At 54.8% G+C, this 22486-nt stretch overlaps 1 protein-coding gene across 11 annotated transcripts in view; it reads left to right on the forward strand.

The window, feature by feature from the left end:
• Window positions 1–22486, forward strand: part of CACNA1C (calcium voltage-gated channel subunit alpha1 C) — a 391277-nt gene that overhangs the window by 25961 nt on the left and 342830 nt on the right. For all 11 annotated transcript variants that reach the window (XM_018048697.1, XM_018048696.1, XM_018048698.1 and 8 more), the window contains exon 2: window positions 19455–19776. In XM_018048697.1, coding sequence (XP_017904186.1) covers window positions 19455–19776 — 322 coding nt within the window. The remainder of the gene's footprint in view (window positions 1–19454; window positions 19777–22486) is intronic.

Here is a 22486-nt window from a genome sequence, read left to right on the forward strand (position 1 = left end):
AAGGATTTGTAAACATTGAGCAATAGTAAAGTGGAAGATTAGTGATGGATGGGGTGGTGCAGAGATCAGAATTTAGTGTGTTCTTAGGTCTTCATGTTTTGCAGAGGAACTGTGAGCTCTCATCTAAAATCCTCCATATTTCAGAACAAAGAAGAAAAATATTCAGATGTTGCCTTGGGACCCCCATTACAATCACTAGAACCACAGTTCACACGTCCTGAATTCTTTCATTTATGTTATTTCATTTCATCTCACAGCAACCATATGAAAGAGATGATGGCTCCCATTTTGCAAGGGGACAAAACAGGCCGTGTGTTTACTTTTGTATCCCTAGCCCTCCAAGGACTGCATGGCTGTAAGTGTGCTTCGGAAATGGGACCTGGCGACCCAGCAGAAGTCAGGTGTGGTCACAGCGTCAGGAAGGTGCTACCTGGACTGTCCGGCCTCAGTCCCCGCCGTCCACAGGGCCCTGCCCCCACCGTTTACCTCCCCCGCAGATGACCTCTCTAGTCTTCCAGGTGACAGGTGCCCTTCAGCCCTTCAGCCCTGGCTGTGCTTCCACCGTGGGTCACAGCCCAGCAGAGCCTCCCAGGTCTTTGTTGTGGCTTCTCAAGGTGTCTGCAAGATGTTGGATGCCGTCTAGGCCGCATGTTGCCAGGAGCACAGTGAGACCGGAGCATCCGAACACCTGCCCCCACACACCTGCCGGGCCCACCTGCCCGCTGCCCTGCCACCGCTCCCCCCACTATATCCCGGCTCACTGTGGCCTCAGAGCTCAGATTTCTTTACCTGAGGAATTAGCAGCAAGGACACTAGCATCTGGGTGACAACGTCTGGGAACCAGTTGCTAGGCTGCCTGAGACCTTGTTCAGTTACACTGGGGGTGGGGGCCCAGATGTCGTCCACGGAGGCTCAGCCAGCGTATCTGCATCCAATAGAAGGCTCCTTCTTCTCAGATCGACTTGAGAGTCTCTGTCTCTCTGTCTATTTATATGTATTTATGTGCTGTGCTAAGTCGCTTCAGTTGTGTCCGACTCTTTGCTACCCCATGGACTGTAGCCCACCAGGCTCCTCTGACCACGGGATTCTCCAGGCAAGAGTACTGGAGTGGGTTGCCATGCTCTCCTCCAGAGGATCTCCCTGACCCAGGGATCAAACTCACATTACATACACCTTCTACATTGGCAGGCAGGTTCTTTACCACTAGGGCCACCTGGGAAGCCTGTCTGTAGGTATAGAATATGCCAGATTAACTGGTGAAGCCTGTGAGAATACACTGTGGTGGGTTTGTGTTTGGGTGTGTTTAGTCTGGTCTTGCTGTGTGGCTCCCGAATCGCCTGCTGCTCCCAGGCTGCCGCAGCCCTCAGCTGGCCGCCCCACCTGGCTGGCACGTAGAAGGAGGGGAGCTCTGAGTCACTGGAGGTGCCCGGATATGTAACATATGTTAGCTGCTTGTTTCTGGCTCCTCACACGTCGCCATCATCCTAGGAGGGTTTTGAGGCTGTGCAGCGTCTGGGTGGACCTGAGTTCCGTCCATCTCCAGGTGGCTTCCCCGTGCCAGCAGGCCTGGTGGACAGGTGGTGTCTTGGAGGCAAACAAGGCTCTCGATGAGCACCGAGTCTCCTCCCGTCTCTCCGCTTCCCCCTGAGAGACCCTGGCGGTGGGTCCTGGGGCAGCTGTGGTGTCGAGCTGTGTCCTGTGCTTTTGTAATGCTGAGACAGCATTACAATTTACCAGTGGGGCTTGAGGGTCGGGTTACCCCTTCCTTCAGGGCACAGCTCGAGGTGGGTGGGCGGCGTCCACCTGGCAGTGTGGGCTCCTGGTCTCCCGTCTGCCTCACCCATCCTCAGATGTAGCCTAGGAAAGCCCGAATCCTCAGTTTCTCCAGCTGTGAATTCTGGGGATCAGTCTCCATGTTGTCAAGAAAATTGAGTGTGATGATAACAAGAGAAGATGCTATGTAAACCCTAACACACAGCACTCATATAAGGCATCATTCCTCTTGGTGTTTGGAGAATAGACTGGGGAGGTTAATGGCCCTTGGTGTTCCATATTTCAGTGCCAGGAACCACGAGAGCCATCTATATATATATTGATTAGTGATGAGGTACAGAGGCCAGGTCTTTAGGCATAGATGCATGCGATCATGCAATCACTCAGGAGCAGGTATTTATTGAGCAGCTGCTAATCGCTGGTGTCTAGGGCCACGAGGGAATGGGCCGGTGGAGTCGTGAGCCATGTTCCCTCCAGCTTCCCAGATTCAGAAAAATCAGGCACATTTTTCAGAAGCTGAAGTGTATTCAATATAAAAGATTGTCCCTTATACCGGTAATATCTCTCTCCTGTGCTTTGGCTGACAAATGTCTTCTCTTTTATGAAATGATGGTGATAGTAGGTGGTAGTTGAGTTTTGAAAAATTGCTCAGATAGCACATTTTTAAAAAGTGTTACCAGTCCTTGAAATCCAAAAGCTTAGGACCCTCAGGTCCAACCTAGCCTCCCGCCCATTGTGGACCGCTCTTTCCCTTCCTGACAGGTGGTCATCTGACTTCTACTCCAATGATTCCACAGAAGGGGTGCCTCAGAGACTCACAAAACAGTCATTCCAGTTTGGGAGAGCCTTTGGTTTTTTTTTTTTAATAAGATAAAGTTGAAATATACCATCCTGGGACTTCCTGATGGTCCAGTGGCTAAGACGCCACACTCCCTGATGCAGGGGGCCCGGGTTCCGTCCCTGGTCAGGGAGCTAGATCTCAGAAGCTGCAGCCAAATCTCCTGCATGCTGCAAAGGAGATCGAGGGTCTAGTGTTCTGCAGCTAGGACCCAGTGAAGCCAAATAAATAAACAGATATTGAAAGAAATCTGCCATCCTCTGACTTTTGCCCAAGAGTCTGACTCCTTCCATCTGGAGCGAACAAAATGCATTTACCCTCTGGATTTCTGATGTGTTCCTTCTAACTTGTTTCCCAGGGTTCTCACCCCACTTTCTTCACCCAGTTCTCCAGGGCTTCATTCTCACCCTTCACCTTCTCTGGGTCACCTGCCAGAGGTTCCTCGAGGGTCCATCTCCCAGAGGGTCACTGGCCCAGATGTGGGCTGATTTGGGCTGGTTCCTGGCTGCTGGGCCCTGAGAGCAGATCAAGGAGGAAAAGGTCGCTTTTGCTTTTGGCAGCCGTGCTGACTGCTGACTCACAGTGAGTTACAGTCTGCTCGACCCCGAGGGTCTCCGCCATCTAAATCCCTGATAAACCAGAGTGCCGCTCGCCTTCTGTTTGGGCAGTGACGTCTTTTCATGTAAGTGCACGACTCTGTGTGCATGCTTATTATATTTCATCTTGTCAGTTTGGACAGGTCTGCAAAGAAGTTTGCGTGGTTTCAGCGGATTTAGGTCACTCGACTCTTGGTTCAACCTTCCAGCTTACCCGCCGTTCCTCCCAGATTTGTGTCAGCAGCACAACTGACAAATCTGTCTTCATCCGAATTTTTAATTCAGCATTTAAGAAGCAAGAGCCAAGGACAGAGCTGTGGGTCCCATCAGTAGAGACCTTCCAAGCTTAGCCCCATCTGTGAATCTGTGCTCCAGACAGCTGTGCACGGGGGCAGTGTGTCTGCGTGTCAGCCAGCTGCAGACCAGCATGGGGGTACATGTCCACACTGTGGGTTCAAGCTCTGTTCCCAGCGTTGACAAGGTTACGACTTTCACATTTACCTTTCAGCCCACATGTCTGTCTCAAGTTCATGTTTTTAATTTGCTGCTGCTCACGCCTAGAATAGTTCAAGCTCCTCCACATCAGATCATTGTCTGCCCCCGAAAGCCTTTCTCTCTTTCCATGGTCACTGCTTCGGGGATGGTGCCAGCACGGTGGCTAAGCCAGGTGCAGGGTTCACTTCTCCACGTCTTCGTTTTTCTTCTCGCTCCACAGCCATTTCAGTCTCCTGGTCCTGGAGCTTCTCCTCCCTCAGTGTTTCGTCACCCACCCTTGGACTCTGGTCTGTCTTGCCTTGGTGACTATAAGAGCTTGTCCATCCTGGAGGAGCTACTCTGTCCTGTCTTACCCCTCCTGGTTTATCCTTTAGCAGCAGTCCCCACACATTCTGACACCAGGGACTGGTTTCATGGAAGACAGTTTTACCATAGACCAGGTGGGGGAATGGTTTTGGGGTGATTCAAGCAAATTACATTTATGGTGCACTTTATTTCTGTTATGATTACCTCAGCTCCACCCCAGATCATCAGGCATTAGATCCCTGAGGCTGGGGACCCCTGCTTTACTGCATTGCCAGGAAGCAGAAGCAGACTGTTTATGTCCTTATGCTGCTTCAAGCCCTGTTGAAGGTGCTAGGCCTTCACCGTTGGCCTTCACTTCCTTCTCAGCTGGATCGCTTCCTGCTCCCTTGGGCAGCCCCACGCGTCACAGTACGACTTGCTGCTGGTTCCTGGATGCAGCACGTTCATTTGGGCTTTGCACACGGTCTTCCTTTCACAGTTTATAGTCACTGACTTCTCCTCCTTCAGAACTCAGGTCAAGCTTCCCTCCTTTGGGGCTCCCCGCCGACTGCTCCAGCCAGGGTCAGGGGTCCCTCTTCCGGGCGGTGGTCACACTCGGGCAGACTCATGAGATGCTGGGTTGTGTGGTTCAATAGCTGATGTCTGCACCCCCCCCCCCACACTGGTCGGGGGCCCCTCCAGACAGCGACTGAATTCACTGTCATAGCTGCAGCCAGCGCAGGGCCTGGCGACGTGCGCTCAGAGTTTGCTGAGCACATGGGGGAATGGGTGGCCTGGCACCCAGTGACTGGTGATTTCCCTGCCGGTCAGTCCTCCAAGAGACTGTGTCTGTGGCTTCTCTTTGGTTCACGGGCCTTGTCATCTTATTTAAAATAGCAGAAGAGGCGCTTTGACGTTGATCAGGTTTTGCTCCAAATCATCTGATTTCTCATCCCCTCTTGGCAAGTTCAACCCCATTTTTACTGCCTGGAAGCTGGTTCTTCCCCTGCCCCCCATAAGTCCCTGGTTGGACACAGGGTGTACTTTCTGGCGACGTCACCACACAGGCACTCCTTGCTAGGTGGCTTCCCACAAGGGGCTTCAACCACCCGGGCCCCTCTGGTCCTGTGCTCAGCCCTCGTTCCGGCCATCAGAATGCTCTCCATCCGGCTGATACGGGGGTGGAGAGGGTTGCAGACGGGGAGCGGGGCTCGTGTGTGGGAGGCTCCCCGGCTGGGACTGGCTGCAGCGCCATCGCTGCTGTTCACGCTTCATGGGCCAGAACTTGGTCTCCAGGCCACCGTGTCCAGCTGCCAGGCAGTCTGGCCACTGTGGGCTCGCTGTGGCCCAGGAGGAAAGGGACACAGACAGTGGGGCATCAACACTTCCTGCCACACCCTTACCCAGTCTCGGCCGTCGTCCCTGTGTGTCCCCGGCTGCACCCTGGAGCCCTGCTGGCCCCAGTGGCTCTTTCCGTGCTCTGAGCCCGTTGGCTCTCCCACTGCTGGGCCTGGGCTTTGCGCCTTGCTCTCTGCCTTCCCATTCTCCGAACCCCAGCCCTCTCTGCTGGCTGGTTTGGCTGGACTTGCCTCCCCATCTCTCCAGTCTCCTAGCAACCCTCCTTGCCCTGCCCACGTGTCTGGGCCTGGACCATCTGATCCTTGGCAGCTGCTGGCCCTTGCCATGTGTGTACCTGGATGGGAGCCTGTCTGAGTCCAAGTCCCAACAGGACAGGAGAGAGTCCTTTCAAATGTCTCATGCTCTGAAGTCCTTCCTGGGATGCTGGCTATGGATTGAGACTATTTTTAGAGACAATTAGACAGTGTGAAGACTAGCAATGAGAGTCGTAAAAGAAGACAGTGGAAAACACGGCTTCAGGAAACCGAAGGAACCGGTGCTGTGTGTCTTAGAGGAGACAAGCCTGAAGCGTAGAGCCCGTCTTTATATATAAAGTACAACGTTGGTTTAAAAATTGCTTTAAAGGGGATGGTGTTACAGTAGACATTCTTTTGTTACTCTGAAAAAGAAGACAGTGTCTCACATTTTAGTGTGGAATTTTGAGGTAAGAGACCAAGAAAGAATTAGTGAATTCCAGAATATTGGGATCTGAGGATGGGGGCCCAATAAGGCAGATCCCGTCTCTTAGATGTGACCTGCTGGCGCCCAAGGCAGATAGGTAGCTCAGAGTCTTCCCCTGCTCTGTGATGCTTAGCAAAGAATCTGTGCTGTGCTTTCGGCTCATACCTGTTCTGAGAGATGCTCGTAGGAAAAGTATTTGTGGGTGATATTTCCCAACCATTTCGTAAGCTAAGCAGGAAAGGCTGTTGTCCTGTAGACTCAAGAACTTAGATGCCTGAATTCCATGACCCATTTTGTCATCCACTCGATGGGAACAGGTCACTGCTCCCATCTTGGATGATCTTGTCCATTAAGTGGGGATGGATTCGCAGGAGGTGTCGTTGAGCCTGGAAAGAAAGGAAGTTTTGTCACAGGCTACAACAGGGATGAACTTTGAGGATTACACTGAGTGAAATATGCCAGGCACAAAAAAGACGACTACTGTCTGACTCCACTTGAGTGAGGTCCCTAGGGCAGTCTGGTTTGTATGGTCCAGGATGTTTGTCTTAGTGTATCCTAAAGCAAGTGAGAAACGTGAATGAATTCTCAACCACACCTGCGAATCCATGTGGGATCTTCCCGGACTAGGGATTGATCCTATGTCCCCTGCGTTGGCAGGTGGATTCTTACCTGCTCTGCCACCAGGGAAGTCCAGAATCAGTTTCTCTGCCTTTTCCGACTGTTAGAGGTACTGTCCTCCATCTGCCGGGCTGGCGTGCACGCTTCCTGTAGATGCCGTACACCTCCGTGGTGCACCCTCGGGACACACTTGTCTGCATGTGCTTGTGTGTGTGTGCATGGGCCCAGTCATGAGAGGAACTTCCTGTCCCAACCCCACATCCCAGGCAGGCTTCTCTCCCTCTCCTAGTCGTGACCTATTGCCGTACTTGCTTGATCCCCTGTGACTTGGGGTTAGTGGGTGGGGCTTCATAGTCCCTTGGCTCAACCAGGAGGTTGGACAGGGCACTGGTCATCCTGAGTGGGAGCCCCGAGCCCACAGTTTTATAAGGAGAACTGCCTTTCATCTCTGTGCTCAGCACACTGTCTCAGATGCCAGCGGCCAGGGCATGACCCATCACACAGCTTTGTGTGGTCCAGCCTGTTTTCTAAGGAGAGGATGCTCTTCTTGGTGAGATTCTGAGTGAGGAGAGCAGAGCCGAGCAGGTGACCCTGGACCCTGTCCCCTCCTGGATGTGTGTGGAGACAGGTGACTCACCATCCAGGACCCGGGTCTGCTCTGATCCCCATTTCACAGATGGGAAAAGCCAAATGTTGGGAGGCTCCCACCGAGTCAGACATTTGAGGGCACTGTCGAGCTCCAGCATATCAGTTGGGCCAGGAAGAGTGGCCTGGTGAGGCAGCAGGTGCCCGAGGCTGGGCACTGTGGGGAGCGGGCACCACGCAACCCAGTTCTGGAGCCACAGCAGACTCATCCATCCGTCCATCCACTGTGTCTGTGGTGCTTTTCAGATTTAACAGTTTATTAGCATTAAAAAGGGAAATTCAGGAGTGGGAGGGGACATCATCTAGGAAGTACATTCACCAGCATGTTCCAAATGATAAATCCTTCCACCACCAACACCCAGATTCTGGAATCAGGGCACATAGAACCGTGTACAGGGCCTTAGAGGTCCTTTGGTCAACTTGACTGAAGCACAGAATGGGGATGAACTTGTCCAGAGTCACACAGCCCCTAGTTGGGGGGTGGGGGAGATATGTGCCCGGGACCAGCGCACCTTGTCCTGGTCTCCTTGACCTGGGGGGGAGGGGGGAGGGCTGAGGACTGCACCCTGCCTGGTGGCCCCTCTGCATTCCTGTGGGCCCAGGGCCAACTCACATGGACAAGGTCAACAGTGAAAGAACCCCAGTGAACAACTGCTGTCCACCACAGCTTGGTGTATGGCTGTTCCTGCTAAGGGCTTATAAAAATTTTGGAAATCCTTGGAATGGCTCAGAGCTGCCCAGGCCTCAGACGTGTGGCTCCCCTGCCTGGGCTGTGGGGACTTATGGGGAACATGGCTCCAAATGGGTGCCCCCACCACCAGGCTTCCTCCTCGGCTCCCTTAGTCCCTCAGTTCCCTTGGGGTTTGTCCCCCGCGTCCAGGGTTTCCACACCCCTTTGCTCTCCTGCGGTCTCCACGGACCAGCTCCAGATCTGAGTTGTCAAAAGGTTGTCACCCTCCTGATTGCCATAGGGACTCAGTTGGAGGACAGTCACGTAGACAGGCCAGCGAGTCAGACCTACGGAGTCCCACAGCATCTCTACAGCCCCGGTTTCTGCTCTGTGGATTGTCTCTCCCTCCTGGGAAGGAAAATGAAAGTGCCTCGACCTCTGCCTTCCCCTGGATTCTTGCATGTGGGCTTTCTCATGCACCCCCACCCCACCCCCACTTTTCCTCCTGGCCCATCCTGTGGATGCACTGGAGGCCTGGGAAGGGTCTGGGCAGCACCAAGAATGACCTCTGGTCCCTGTGCCCCACTAGGAGCCACTGTCTCCTCTGTCCTCCTTGGAGAAAAGAATGGAGTGAGAAGCCAAGAGGGCCCAGAGGCTCCTGTTCTGGAAGATGTCCAGGAAACCTGAGCAGGAAGAAGGGAAATGGCTGCGTGGGACTCCAGAAGGACAGGAAGCAGCACATGCAAGGGAGAGACACGGGAGGTTCTGAGGGAAGAGCTGGAACTTGAGATCCAGGGAAGCTAGAGGGCTCCTCAGGTCAGTCGACCCATGCAGCATTGTCATTGGTGACGGGAACTCTCAGGATGCAGAGGAGAAAGCAGATTCCCTCAGCAAATACATCTTTTTATACCTGCTGCGTGGGATATGGGCTGCGGAAAGGCACCATTGCAGCTGCCTACGGATGCTCCTCCTGGGGATCCTCCAGTGCCTGGGGATCCTCCAGTGCCTAGGGATGCTCCATCACCTGGGAATGCTTCATCACCTGGGGATGCTCCTCCTGGGGATGTTCCATCATCTGGGGATGCTCCATCATCTGGGGATGCCCCTCCTGGGGATGCTCCATCACCTGGGGATGTTGCTCCTGGGGCTGCTCCATCACCTGGGGATGCTCTATTGCCTGGGGATGCTCCATTGCTTGGGGGTGCTCCAGTGCCTGTGTATGCTGCTTTGCCTAAGGATGTTCCAGTATCCAGGAATTCTCCACCTGGGGATGCTCCATCTCCTGGGGATGCCCCAGTGCCTGGGGATGGTCTTCCTGGGGAATGCTCCATCACTTGGGGTTACTTCACCACCTGGGGATGCTCCAGTGCCTGGGGATGCTCCATTGCCTAGGGATGTTCCAGTGTCCCAGAATTCTCCACTTAGGGATGCTCCATCACCTAGGGATGCTCCAGAATCTGGGGATGCTCCAGAATTCAGGGTTGCTCCAGAACCTAGGCAGAGCCAGAGATAGTCTGGGATGGTCAGACCCTCAGGCCTGAGCTTTCTCTCCCACAGAGGGGGGACGTGTCTGCTCAGGTGTTCTGCCTCTGGGGATGTTCTTCCAAGTCTCTGAGTCCAACACTCATCCCTCTTTGGCTTTTAAAACAAAATTGAATTAAATAAAAAATTTTATTTTTTAATATTATTAATATGTAAAATTGACACAACACCGTTTACCACTGTAACTTTGATAAAGTATATAATTCAGTGGCACCAAGTACATTCACACTGTCATCCCCTCAGTACCACTATTGTCTCCAGATCTCTGCCCAGCCCCTCCCCAGCCCCTGCTAACCTACATGGTGCTTTCTGTGTCTCTGAATTTGACTACTCTGAGTATCTCCTGTAAGTGGAACTATGCGATATTCGTCTTTGTGGCTCATCTTCCTGTGCATTTTGTTCTTAAGTTTCATTTGAAGCACCTGACACACTGCATCAGAATTTCTTCCCCTTTTTAAGACTGAATGATGGTCCATTGTACATATAACAGAGTGTTGATCCCTTCGTCTGTCCCGCGCATCTGTCGACAGACACTGGGGCTGTTCCCTGCTTTTGGCTGTCCTGTATAACGCTGCTGTGAAGATGGGTGTCCCCACTTTCTTCTTCTGTATAAATATCCAGAAGCAGAATTGCTGGATCATATGGTGATTTCTATGTTTAATTTCTTGAGGAACCACCGTGCTATTTTCCGTCACATTTGCACCATTTTACCTTCCTGCCAACCTTACCCAAGCCTTCTGCTTTCTCCATGTCCTCGTCAGCACTTGTTACTTTCTGGTGTTCAGATGACACCATCCTAGTGGGTGTGAAGCACCCTCCCTGGCTTTGAGGGCTTCCAGGTAGACTGTGTTGAGACCCTGAAGTCCTGGGGAGACTGTGGGATGATAAGCTAGAAAAGAAACGAGGGCTGGACGGCTGTCCTCTCTGTGCTGGCTTCTTGGCCATGTGGGCCTGAGGTGGGACTTGCCCAGGCTGGCTGGGGGCAGCCACTGAGCATGGTTGGGCGCCCTCTCCCAGGCCAGGGAGCAGAGGGGTGTGGGTAGTGGGCTGAACCCTCTCGGCCCCTGTCCTGAGGCCAGTGTGGAGGAGACCAGGGCAGCGAGGAGCTTGGTGGGAGTTGCACCGGCCTGGGAGGGGGGCTGGACCACGAGGCTCTGAGATGTGAATATCTGGGCTGGGAGGGACTCTTACGGTCACCGCTGAGCCTCCTTACTCTAAAGGGGAAATTCAGACCCACAGAGGGAAAGTGAACCTCCCGAGCACCCTGAAAAATTGGCTACAGAGTGGGGCCTGGGATTCAGGTCTCTTGGCTTCCGGCTTGGTTCCTCCCCCCAAAGTCAGGAGAGCATCACGGTGGCTTCGTGTCTATTTACAGCTTAGTGTTTGCAGAGGGGCAGCAGCCTCAGGGCCACTTGCTCATTTTTCGTTGCTTTTCCACATCTCGTCTGCCTGCTGTCTGGCAGAGGCTTCACGGGGATAAACGAGGTAAATGGCATTGACTTTTCCAAATGAAAGAAGTGTCGTGCTCCGTGCAGAGTACGGCTGTGAGGGGCCCGTGAGTGTAGAGGAGCCGGCTGCACACTGCCTGTGTCCCACCTGGATGAGGAGTACAGCATACGAGATTCTGAGATCCATGTCCTCCCCTACGTCTGGGGAGGACAGGGAGCCATGTGCGCGCGTGTTTGTGTGTATTTGCGTGTGTTATACGTGTGGTGTGCGCATGGTGTGAACATGTGTACAGAGCCCCAGGTGTCCTGACCCGACTCCTTTCCCAGCCTGTGCCCGTATCTGTTCAGACCTCATGGCACCCACCTGATATTACACGAAATTGGACAAGAACCTGATGCTGGTTTGGCCACAGCAATTTTTGGAAGTTTAACTTAACACAGTCAAACAAAATTGTAACTTTTTTTTCTCTTTGATTACCAAAGAATTATTTATTGTACAGAATTTGGAAAACAAACTAATGAAAACATAGCTGGTACTTATCAGGGTCTCCGTCTGAAGTAGTCTTCTGAAGGTTGTACGTTAATTAACTCACGTGTGTTAGCTTCTGTTATCATCCGTTTCCCAGGTGAGGGAGGTCATGTGATTGGAATTCGGCCAGCTTGGTTCTGAGTCCAGGGCCCCAAATGCCAGGCTGATCCGCCCCACGCAAATGAATCACTCGTCACTGAAGATAACCACTAATAACATTTGTTTTTTTTTAAATAATATTTTATAAGTTGTTCATATTTAGTGGCTTTTATAAAATTGGGATTCAGAATGAGTGAAGAGGAGGGCAAAGGGACCCCGAGGAGACTTGGAAACTAGTGCAGGGACAGCTCAGGTAAGAGAAGGAGCAGGCGTACAGTTCATGCTTGACAGGCTCAGGAGACACCTTGGGGGCTCGGTCAGGACGAGGGCTTCCATCCTGGCCGAGAGCTCCTAGGCTGGGCTCTGTGGGCTCAGCTGGGGTTGGGGAAACATCAGCATCCCTGTCTGCCCTTGGGAAAACGAGTTTCTCATTCGTCTAGTGTGTTAACCTTGAAGAATGACCTTTTGTTTCTGAGTTGTTTGTTGGGTCTTAGAATCTTGTAGGCTTTGAGAATGCATCTTTCTGCATAGGATGGTTATTTCCTGATCAGAAAATCCACCCACCCAACAGCGTCTGGATCAGGGCTGGATTGCTTTTTTTAAGTTCCTTCACAAGTTGGGATTCCATGCTCTGGAGGACTCTCCCGTTTCTCACACCTATCCCTCCTCATCCTGCTCTTCCCGTCACGACTTTCTCTGGATATGGATGGCCCCGTCCACGCTGTAGCTGCTAGGGACAGGAGGCTTGTTGTTCAGTCGCTCAGTCGTGTCCGACTCTTTGTGACCCCATGGACTGCAGCACGCCAGGCTTCCCTGTCCTTTGCTGTCTCCTGGAGTTTGCTCAAACTCATGTCCGTTGAGTCGGTGATGCTGTCCAACCATCTCATCCCCTTTGCCCCCTTCTCCTCCTGCCCTCAGTCTTTCTCAGCATCAGGGCCTTTTTCAGTGAGTTGGCTCTTCATTTGGTGGCCAAAGTATTGGAGCTTCAGCTTCAGCATCAGTCCTTGCAGTGAACATTCAGGGTTGATTTCCTTTAGGACTGACTGGTTTGATCTCCTTGTGTCCAAGGGAGGCTACTTAAATGCAAATGAACTGAAATCAAACATGATTCAAAATGTAGTGCCTCAGTTGCACTAGCCCCGTGTCAAATGCTTAAAGCCAGGGCCTGGGGCTACCACGTTGGATGACCCAGAATTACAGAGCAGCTCCATCATTGTAGAAGTTCCGTAGGACAACACTGCTGTGGCCTGGCTGGGTCAGCCAAGGTCAAGGTCCAGACCTACAAAGACACTGCCATAGCCATTTCAGAGATGTTATGGGGAGGAAGGTGGGAGGGGGGTTCATGTTTGGGAACACATGTAAGAATTAAAGATTTTAAAATTAAAAAAATAAAAAACTAAAAAAAAATAAAATAAAATAAAATAAAAAGAGTAAAGATACCTTTAAAAAAATTAATTTATTTGGCTGTGCCCAGGCTTAGTTGCAGCATGTGGGATCTAGTTCCCTGACCAGGGATTGAACCCAGGTCCCTTGCATTGGGAGGGCAGAGTCTTAGCCACTAGACCACTGGTAAAGTCCCTGAAAGATACTTAATGCAGGAATTTAAGGGCTTACAAAGCAGCTAGAAGGGTTGTGGGAGCAGGTTGCAGGGGAGACATCAGGAGTGATCCCAGAACCATGCTGGATTGCCAAGGGGACTGGGGCCATGGGATTGTGGGAAGCTGGGGGATTTGGACATGGCCTTGCCCGGAGCTGGCTTCAGATCATAGCATGTTATCTGCAGTCCAGGGACCAGAAATCCATCACCAGAGCCTTTCTGTCTCTACCGAGCAAGAGTAGTAACATGAACACCCTCCCCTCTGGACTTGTTTCAATTCAGGCCTTGACTTGGTCAACCCCACGGCCATAGCAGTCTGGCCACAGGGAGATTGAAAAGTGTGTCCAGCCTGTTTGAGACAGGAGGGCGCAGGAGAGGAGGGTGGACGGCTGCTGAGTCAGCCCATCCGGAGCCAAGAGGGACACTAGCCTCCTGCATGGGGAGCACCCCAAGCTGCGAAGGCCAGCCTGGGCTGTCTGCTGAGCCCAGACGGCGTCCTGTCCTCCCTGTGCGAGCACCCGGCTATCTCAGTAACGCGCTTGATGGAGAAGATTAACGGCCTCCTTGTTGCTGCTCATTTGGCCTTTAATGGGCAGAGAGAGCTCGCTTTCTGTTTCAGGTCGGCTGCTCTGCTCTTAAAGGGAACGGAGGCCCCAGGTCACCACTGGCTTCTGCGAAGACCTTGGGTGGCTTCTGGCCAGAGAGAAGTCCTTTGTGCTACAGGAATGCATCCATCTCCATAAATCAGCTGAGGTTATGCTGTGTGTGTTCAAAGCCTAGCCCTTGGGAGAGACCCCTCTGTGTGCAGCTGAAGGTGCTGAGGCCAGAGAGGGAGGTTGTGTTCACAAAGCAGATCAGTGGCTCTGAACCCCTTCCACACACATGGCTAATTGGGGGTCCCTTTCTGGCACTGGGGGTTTGGGCTCCTCTTCTGAGGGTTGATGTGGAGGCATGCTGGCCCCTGGGGTTTACACTGGGAGGTCGGGGAGGGTATTTGAGAAGGACTCCCCAAGCTGAGAGCAAAGGGAACAGCATACTGAGGGCGTGCAAGGGTCCTGGGGCAGACGAGGATGGAGCTTGTCTGAGTGAAATGGGGCCATGACGGCAGGCAAAAGGTGGACCAGGCTGAAGAAGGAAGTGCAGAGAGGAGGGCAGGGCCACTGCTGTGGGCTCACAGCCTGTGGCAGAGCCTGAACGTTGAAGAGATTTAACTGGGAGGACGATGGGGCCTGATTCATGATTGATATTTCTAAAAGGTCACTCTGCCTGCTGCCTGGAGACTGGGCCGGGGATGTGCAGGATGAGGGAAATAGAGCTGCTGCCGCATCTCAGGCAAAAAACGGGTGGCAGCCTGGACCAGGCTGGGGCACCAGAGGGGGAAGTCAGTGCTCACAGCCTCTTCCCCAGAAATGCTCCCCTGTGGTCACAGCAGGGAGCCTGGGAAAGCTTGTCCTCTCGGGTGCAGACGGCCAGTCCCAGCACTGTTTTCCAAGTTGTCCTCACCAGGACGTCGTCGTTGTCATGGGCCTTTTCTGGGATGGGGCCCTGGGGCATACAGGCAGGCAGGAATGCATCCATCAGGATGCATCCATCTCCATAAATCAGCTGAGGTTGTGCTGTGTATGTTCAAAGCCTGGCCCTTGGGAGAGACCCCTCTGTGTGCAGCTGAAGGTGCTGAGGCCAGAGAGGGAGGTTGTGTTCCTAAAGCAGGTCAGTGGCTCTGAACCCCTTCCACACACATGGCTAATTGGGGGTCCCTTTCTGGCACTGGGGGTTTGGGCTCCTCTTCTGAGGGTTGATGTGGAGGCTCCTCGGGGGGCCCCAGGGGAGTCCAAGCCCTGAGCTCATCTCCTGTTTGAACCCTAGCAGGGCAGACAGTCCTGAGGCTGAACGATGCCTTGTCCTGGTCCCTCGGAGTAGAGCGGTGGGTGCAGTAGGGGGTGCTGCCCAGGGCAGCTGGGCTCCTTCTCAAGTGGGAGACATGTTCTCCCATACAAGGAAGGTGTCCGCTATGGATGCCCCACCTGTGTGCGCAGCTTGGTCAGCTGGGCTGCCTCCCTGGGCTCGGGCAGATCGTCCGGGAAGGCAGGAGCTGGAGCTTGCTTAGACGGTGGCATCTTTTCAGCTGGCAGCCAGGAGACCGAGCTTTGAATCAGCTTTGTAATTTGAAAATTGGTCTCTTTGCATTGGGTGGTTATTTCCTGCTAACAGAAGCCGTCAGAGACACAGAGCGCTTCCCTCCCTCCACGCGCTGCTCCGGCACCCGTGTGGGGTCCGAGATGGAGCTTTTCCATTCCTGGCGTTCTCAGATCACCGTGTCCTCTTGTCGTGGGCCCCAGGGGTTCTGATGGAGCCTCGGACCTGACTGGGGAGTCATCCCAGGGCATTGGGCACAGTCATGTAGGGTGGGGGACAGTCACGTGGAGTGGGGGAGGCTGAGCTGGGTCTTGAGGTATAGCCTCGGCAGGGGCCAGCCTGCAGGGCCACACGTGTCTCTTGTGTGTGTGTGCATGTGTGTGCATGTGTGTGCATGTGTGTGCATGTGTGTGCATCTCTGTGTTTGTGTGTGTGTGTGTGTCTGTGTCTTACGTGTCTGTGTGTGTCTGTGTGCATGTGCGTGTGTGTGTCCACGCGCCTCCCCACCCCCATCCTGGTTGCAGGGCTGCAGCTGTGCTTGGGCTCCAGGACTGGGGCACTGAAGGTTGTTTTCTTGCCCTCTGGCTGGGGAGGCTGTCATTCCTCTTTTCCCCGCGGGCCTGTTCGTGTGTGCTTCTCCAGATGGTGCTCTCCCGAGAGGTCCGAGTGCTCTGGGAACGGTTCACAGTGTAAATAAGGTCACCGAGGCTCGGGTGGCTCTGAAGTCAGCCCACCCAGACCAGGCTTTCTGACTGCCTCTGGGCTCCGAGGGGCCCTGGTCTCGACGGCTTGGGGCCCAGGACGCACCCACGCCGGCCTCCCTGGGTGATGGGTGTCTTCTCCGCCTTGCTGCACCTTGCCGTCTTTTCCAGCATCATCCGTGGACTCTGGGATGGTTGGTTGGGATGTGGCCGATGCTGTGAGAGAGTTCGGGGTGCTGGGGGACAACTGGGGACAGCAGGGAGGCAGGCACCTTTGAGGCCTCGTCAGGAGAGAGCTGTGGCCTGGAGGGTCCTTGTGTCAGAGGGGGTCACGGCTGCTTCCATGGCCCTGAGGGAAGAGGAGAGGCTGATTCCGGAGCTCCAGAAGAGGCTGGCCAAACCAGGGATCGAGGAAGGAAGGTGGTTTCTCACAGATCAAATCAGCAAACAGGGTCAGAGCCCGGCCACATTGGACCCGCTTGGTCCAGGGTGGCTCGTCCACCCACCTCCACCCTGGGGGCCCAGGGCTGGTGGCATGCTGGATGCTGCCTAACGAGGGTCACGTCAAACACGAAGGCTGTTCTTGGGGTCAGAACTGCAGGCCCTTCACCCCGAGGCCATGAACCGGGCACAGGGTGCTTGGCTCGTGGCCCCCATCAGTGCGCACATGGGGCGCATGGATGCAGCATCCCCAGCCTCACTCCACAGCCTCTGCTCTCGTGGGTGATGGGAACATGCACCTGCTGGTTGTCACGACGCCCTTGCTCTCGTGGGTGATGGAAACACACACCTGGCTGGTTGTCACAGCGCCCTTGTGCAGCAGGTGCCTCAATGCGTCGCGTCCTGTCCTCCACTCTCTTCCTCTGGGGCCTCCTAAGAAAGGCAGAGGCCTGGCCGAGCAGGGTCTCCCTCACTCTAAGCTTGGGACCCCCCACAGTGACGACGGCGGCGAGCATGTGAGGGATGGGGCCCCTGTCTGGAAGGGGTTGGCTCCTCTGGGTCCTTGGTGGAGATGTGGAGCCCGCGTCTACAAAGCATAGGCCGCATGTTGAGGAGAGCTCAGAGGCTGCTCTCCAGGCGGGGAGTGGGGGTGGGGTTCCGATGCCACGGGGACCAGATGGCACGGTGCAGGAGCAGCTGCCACGGAGGAGAAGGTGCAGACCAGCTGGCACCCACGCGGACCTGGAGGGCTCCTCTCGGGCCCAGCAGGTGGGTCACGGGCACCTGCCCCTCTGTGATAAAATGCCACCCACCGCCTCTCCTGCCTGCATAGCCATCAGTAACCTGTCACGATATGCTTTCCTGTCGGGTTCAGAAAAGCCCCAGAGCCCTTGAGGTATACAGCGTGTAGGGGTCCCATCAGTCAGGTGGCGTGAAACTGGAAACTTCTGTGTGTCCCTGGTGTGATGGTGGGAGGATGTGACTTGGGAAACGGGCAGGAGTGGCAGTCCAGACAGGCAGGGGCTTTCAGGCACTTGAGCAAGTGCATTAGGTCTGCAAGGGACAGAAAACCAATTCAGATTAGCTTAAATGAAGTTACCTGAGGAATAAAGCTGGAGAGCTCAGAGGTGCAGCTGGCATCAGGTGTGGCTGGATGCAGGAGCCCAGCGGTTGTCAGAGTCTGTTTCCGGGACGGAGTTTCTCTGGGATCTGAGGCTAACCTGGGCCACGTGGTCATCTCTGAACTGGCCCTTGTCAGGGATAAGGCCGGTGGTGAAGGCGAGAGGGCCAGCTGGGAGCAAAAGTAACTTCGAAGGGCAAACCTAGAAGGGTGAGCCCGAGTTGATTGTGGGAAGGAGGAGTACTGGGAGAGGCACCACATGGTCATCTGGGTCCAGCCTGTCCTGAGGAGGAGGAAGAGGCCCCAAGGGGAGGCAGCAGCTTTCCTGGAAGAACCCCATGCAATGATGCAGAGGAGAGGGTTATTGAGGGGGGCTTGCAAGTGATGTCCATGCCTCTGGCCTGGCTCTGGCCACCATCTCCCGGGCAACTGACATGGTCTCCAGATGCCAGGCTCTTTGCCCACAGCATCACCCCATTCTCGCAGCGCCTCCTTATCCCGAAGAGCCTAGCCAGCGGCCAGTCTCAAGGTCACACGTTGTCCCAGGGCCCGAACTGGGTCAGTCTCTTGGTGGATCTTGTAGGCTTCTCGGGGGAGGTGTCAGTGGGTAGACAGGGGAGAACCCACCAGGCCCGGACTGTGTCATGGGGACAGTCTTGGAGCTTTGTGTTGCCTTCAGTCCAGAGCCATGCAGAGGCGTCTCTGCTGGATTCCTCTGGGTCCTGCCCAGGATCTCTGTCCCTCTGTCCCCTCCTGGCCACACCCACTACACACAGCGCCATTTCCCAGACGCTGGATGCCACGCAGTGAGTCACCCCGGACAGGTGGCTCTCCGCAGCGCACGCTGGGCTGCTCCAGTTTCTGCAGGTCAGAAGTTCAGGAAGGGCTCCCTGGGCAGTTCCGGCTTGGGGTCTTGTCATGGGGTTGCAGTCAGATGACAGCTGGAGTTGCTGGGGGCTGGACAGGATTCCCCACCCCACATAGGCTGGTGGGGCTTCCTCACAGTGTGGTGGCCCAGGACTGGCATTTCGGATTTTCCACTTACCTTAGAAGTCGCCTCTGTGTCACCTCTGCTGAACTTTATGAGCCAAAACAATCACAGCAGGCCAACCTATGTCAGGAGGGCGCATAGATCCTATTGTTCAACTTGGGGAATGTCATGGGACCTGCTGTCGTGATTTAAAACCCTCACAACTGCCGGCTCTCCTATCCAACAACACCCGTCGCCAGACAGGTTTGTGGTACCTGGATGTCACCTTGCTTTGGTTCAACCCCTTCATTTATGATTCCTACTTTTATTTCGGAGCTCAGGTGCAGAGATTTGAGTGAATTATATCCTTCAGTTCACTGTACATTTGTCAGCATTGATCCACGCAGCGGCTCTCAATCATTCATTCTGTTTTTCCTGTCTCCGTATCCTATTCTTATTTTGTGCCTCACCTTCTCTAGACAACCATTCTATTCTATTCTATCTGTATGTGTGCTTATACGTATATATTTTAACTACCAAGTGTTGCATAGCATATTTCCCCTTTTCTGCGTCCTCTTCTTCTCGCTGTGCTTCTGAGATCCCCAAGTGCTGTAAATGCATACATCTCGTGTCTTTTCCACTTAAAATGAGGGGAGAGACGTGTCCAGGGTCACACACTCTGACCTGGGCTGAGCTCGGACCAGAGCAGACCCAGTGTCACACACTGGTGTTTCCACGGGTCGCCTCTCCAGCTCCTGCAATGGCTTGAAATTAAATTTTTAAAAAATACTTGCGAGTCTGGGGCCCAGATCACACTGCCAGGGCTCCTGGTTCTCCCCCGCAGTGACCACTGTCCCTGTCCTCTCCTGCAGGTCCCAGCTATGGGAGCCCGCGCCCGGCTCACGCCAACATGAATGCCAACGCGGCCGCGGGGCTGGCGCCCGAGCACATCCCCACGCCGGGGGCCGCCCTGTCCTGGCAGGCCGCCATCGACGCGGCCCGGCAGGCCAAGCTGATGGGCAGTGCTGGCAACGCGACCATCTCCACGGTCAGCTCCACGCAGCGGAAGCGGCAGCAGTACGGAAAGCCCAAGAAGCAGGGCAGCGCGACGGCCACCCGCCCGCCCCGCGCCCTGCTCTGCCTGACCCTGAAGAACCCCATCCGGAGGGCCTGCATCAGCATCGTCGAGTGGAAGTATCCTTTGGGCTCAGCTGTGTGGCCTGCGGCGGGTTGTTCTCAGACCACTGGGTCGGTCACTGGGCGTGGTTGGAATGCAGAGTTCTAGGCCCTCCCCAGCCTTGAGTCAGAGCCTCTGGGGACGGGGCCCGGGAAGCTGCCTGTATAGCCAGCTCCGTGGGGATTGTTCTGCACATAAAAGCAGTGTTTAAGGAAACAAGACTAAGGGGTTGTTTCTCCTCGCTTGCCGGGCTGAGCTTGCTCAGGGCTCACTCAGTGCGGGTTGACATGTCACCTCCTCCTGATCTGTGGGCTGGCACAGCCGTGTGACCTCCCCGTGAGGTTGGAGGAGTCCATCAGTGTTCCGTGGGGGGTTGGGATGAAGCGCAGGTGTCTGAGCTCTGCTCGGGCCTGGCTGAACTCTCCAGGTGCAGCTGGGTTCGGAAGCACCAGCCTGGGGGGTGACGCAGACCCCATGTCTGCATAGAACCCGGTGGGTGCTGGCTGCAGAGGACGAGGCTTTGAAGGGCTGGGCTCTCACAGAGCAATCCCACCCAGGAATCGTGGGGTGAGGGAGATGGGAAGGCCCTTGAGGGTGATTGCGTGTGCCCCCAACTTTCCTGGTAACATGGAGCCTGCAGGGTGGCACAGACAGGACTAGGCCCCTGCACTCAGCGCCAGGCATTTTCCTAGGAAGAAGCCACTCGGGCAGGCCTGCCACGTCTCCCGGGGTTCAGGGCGGGTGTTAGATTTCATTGACGACTTTCCATGGAAAGATTTCTAAGTTTTGGGAGTGGATGAAAGGTATAAGGAGATGACTCGAGAGAGAAGAACATTTCTGTTTAGCAAGAAATGTTTGTTCTGTCAAACCCTGAGCCCCTTAACTCCCACTTGAAAGGAGGTGGCCTAAGCCAGGCACAGCTGCAGAACTGGGCAGGGGGTCCCGGGGCCAAGGTGTCCACTGCCTGGGTCAGAGGCTTGGATCTGTGCGTCCCTGTCGGGTTGCTGTCAGCACCGCTTGGTCAGGGCTGTGAAGGGGCGGCTGGGCCATGTGTCCAGGGTGGGGCAGGGGGCCTGGTGGAGCTGCCCTCGCTCTAACCACACCAGAGATTCAGATCCAGGTGCCCTGAATTCACATCTCCACTCCCTCTCCCCAGGAGTCCAGAGTTTAGGAGAAAGGCACTGGTGGGGGCTGGGGGTGGTTTGCAGGAGGCCAGGAGGAAGCCAACAGTTCAGTGGGGTCCCAAGGGGACCCGACCTGGGCCTAAACTCCTAGCTCACAGTGGGCATCTTCTCTCCACCATGCAACCTTGCTTGCTGGCCTGAGTGGTTTCTGAGCTTTAGCACAAGGTGATGAAAGGATAGCCTGAATTTGGAGGCAGGGGCCATCAGAGCAGGAGACACCTGGACTCAGCTGTCACCCCCCTGTGGGGAGGGGACAGGTTGATATTTGAGGCCTGGCTCTTGTCCTGGTTGCGGGCGGGAGCCCCAGGGCAGATGATGGGGACAAAGATGACCAGCCTGGGCTGAGTGGGGACAGGGCGAGAGGGAGGAGGCCATGTGGGAGGGGCCTGAAAGAGCCGATTTCCTAAAAACACTTAGGGTGGGACTTCCCTGGAGGTCCAGTGGTTAAGACTTCACCTTCCGATGCAGGTGATGCGGGTTCGATCCTTGGTCAGGGAACTAAGATCCCATGTGCCTCCCAGCGAAAAGGACACAAAACCATAAAGTAGAAGCAATGTGCAACAAATTCAACAAAGACTTGGAAAATGGTCCACCAAAAAAGTTCCCGCAAAACTTTAACAACAACGACAATTGCTTGGGATGATTTCAGAGTGGATCAGTGTAGAAGACTCCTGTCATATTCAGACTTCGGAGCCAGACTTTGTGGTCCAACCCCATCCTACCCCAGCGAGGTGACTCTGGGCAAGTTGACGCATCCTGTCACCTTCTGTGTCTCACTTTCCCCATGTAGGAATGGGGTGACAGCTGCCCACCATGCTGCGGTTTGAGCAGGGCGGTCAGAGCAGGGCCTGAGGGGGCAAGCCTTCGGTCAGGATCAGCGCCCAGCCTTCCTCCCACCAGCATCCCAACTCCCCACGCATCCCTGGCCAGCTCAAAGGCAGCAAGATGATGGAAAAGATGAGTCAGGAGCTCTGGTCCAGACCTGACTCTGCTATTTGCCAGCTCGGCCCTGGGAGACGCTGCTTTGTTTTCTGTCTGTCCAGTGGGGAGGCTGGGCACCCGCTGCAGGTCTTCTCAGTAGCAAGGTGCACAAAGACTGACAGTGTTTAGGGGGCATGCTGGGTGAGCGGATGCCCAGCTCTGCCCTCAGAGCCGAGAGGACCCACCCATAGGCAGCACAGCGTCCAGGGGGCCCTGAATTGCAGGATCACCAATTCCTTCCAGGCCCCAAGCTGCCCTGAGAACTCAGATCCTGGGACGTCCATGGCAGAGGAGTGGACAGTGGACTCTGTGGGCAGGGGTCTGGGTTCTGGTCTGGCAGGTCAATGCCTGCCGTGGGTCTTGGGAGTTTCTTAGGCTCCCTGGGCCCCAGGGGTTTGGACCAGGCCATCTCCAAAGCCTCTGTCTGCTTCAGGACTTGCGAGCTCTGCAAGCCCAGGCTTTCTGGAGATGGAGGCGGCCCCTGCCTCTAGGAATGGCTGCCCTCTTTCTCATCCTCCTCTGGAGAGGCTCCACGGACTGGGCTGGAAACTTGGGTGTACTG

Source organism: Capra hircus, chromosome 5 (assembly GCF_001704415.2).
Source record: "Capra hircus breed San Clemente chromosome 5, ASM170441v1, whole genome shotgun sequence".
Lineage (NCBI taxonomy): Eukaryota > Metazoa > Chordata > Mammalia > Artiodactyla > Bovidae > Capra > Capra hircus.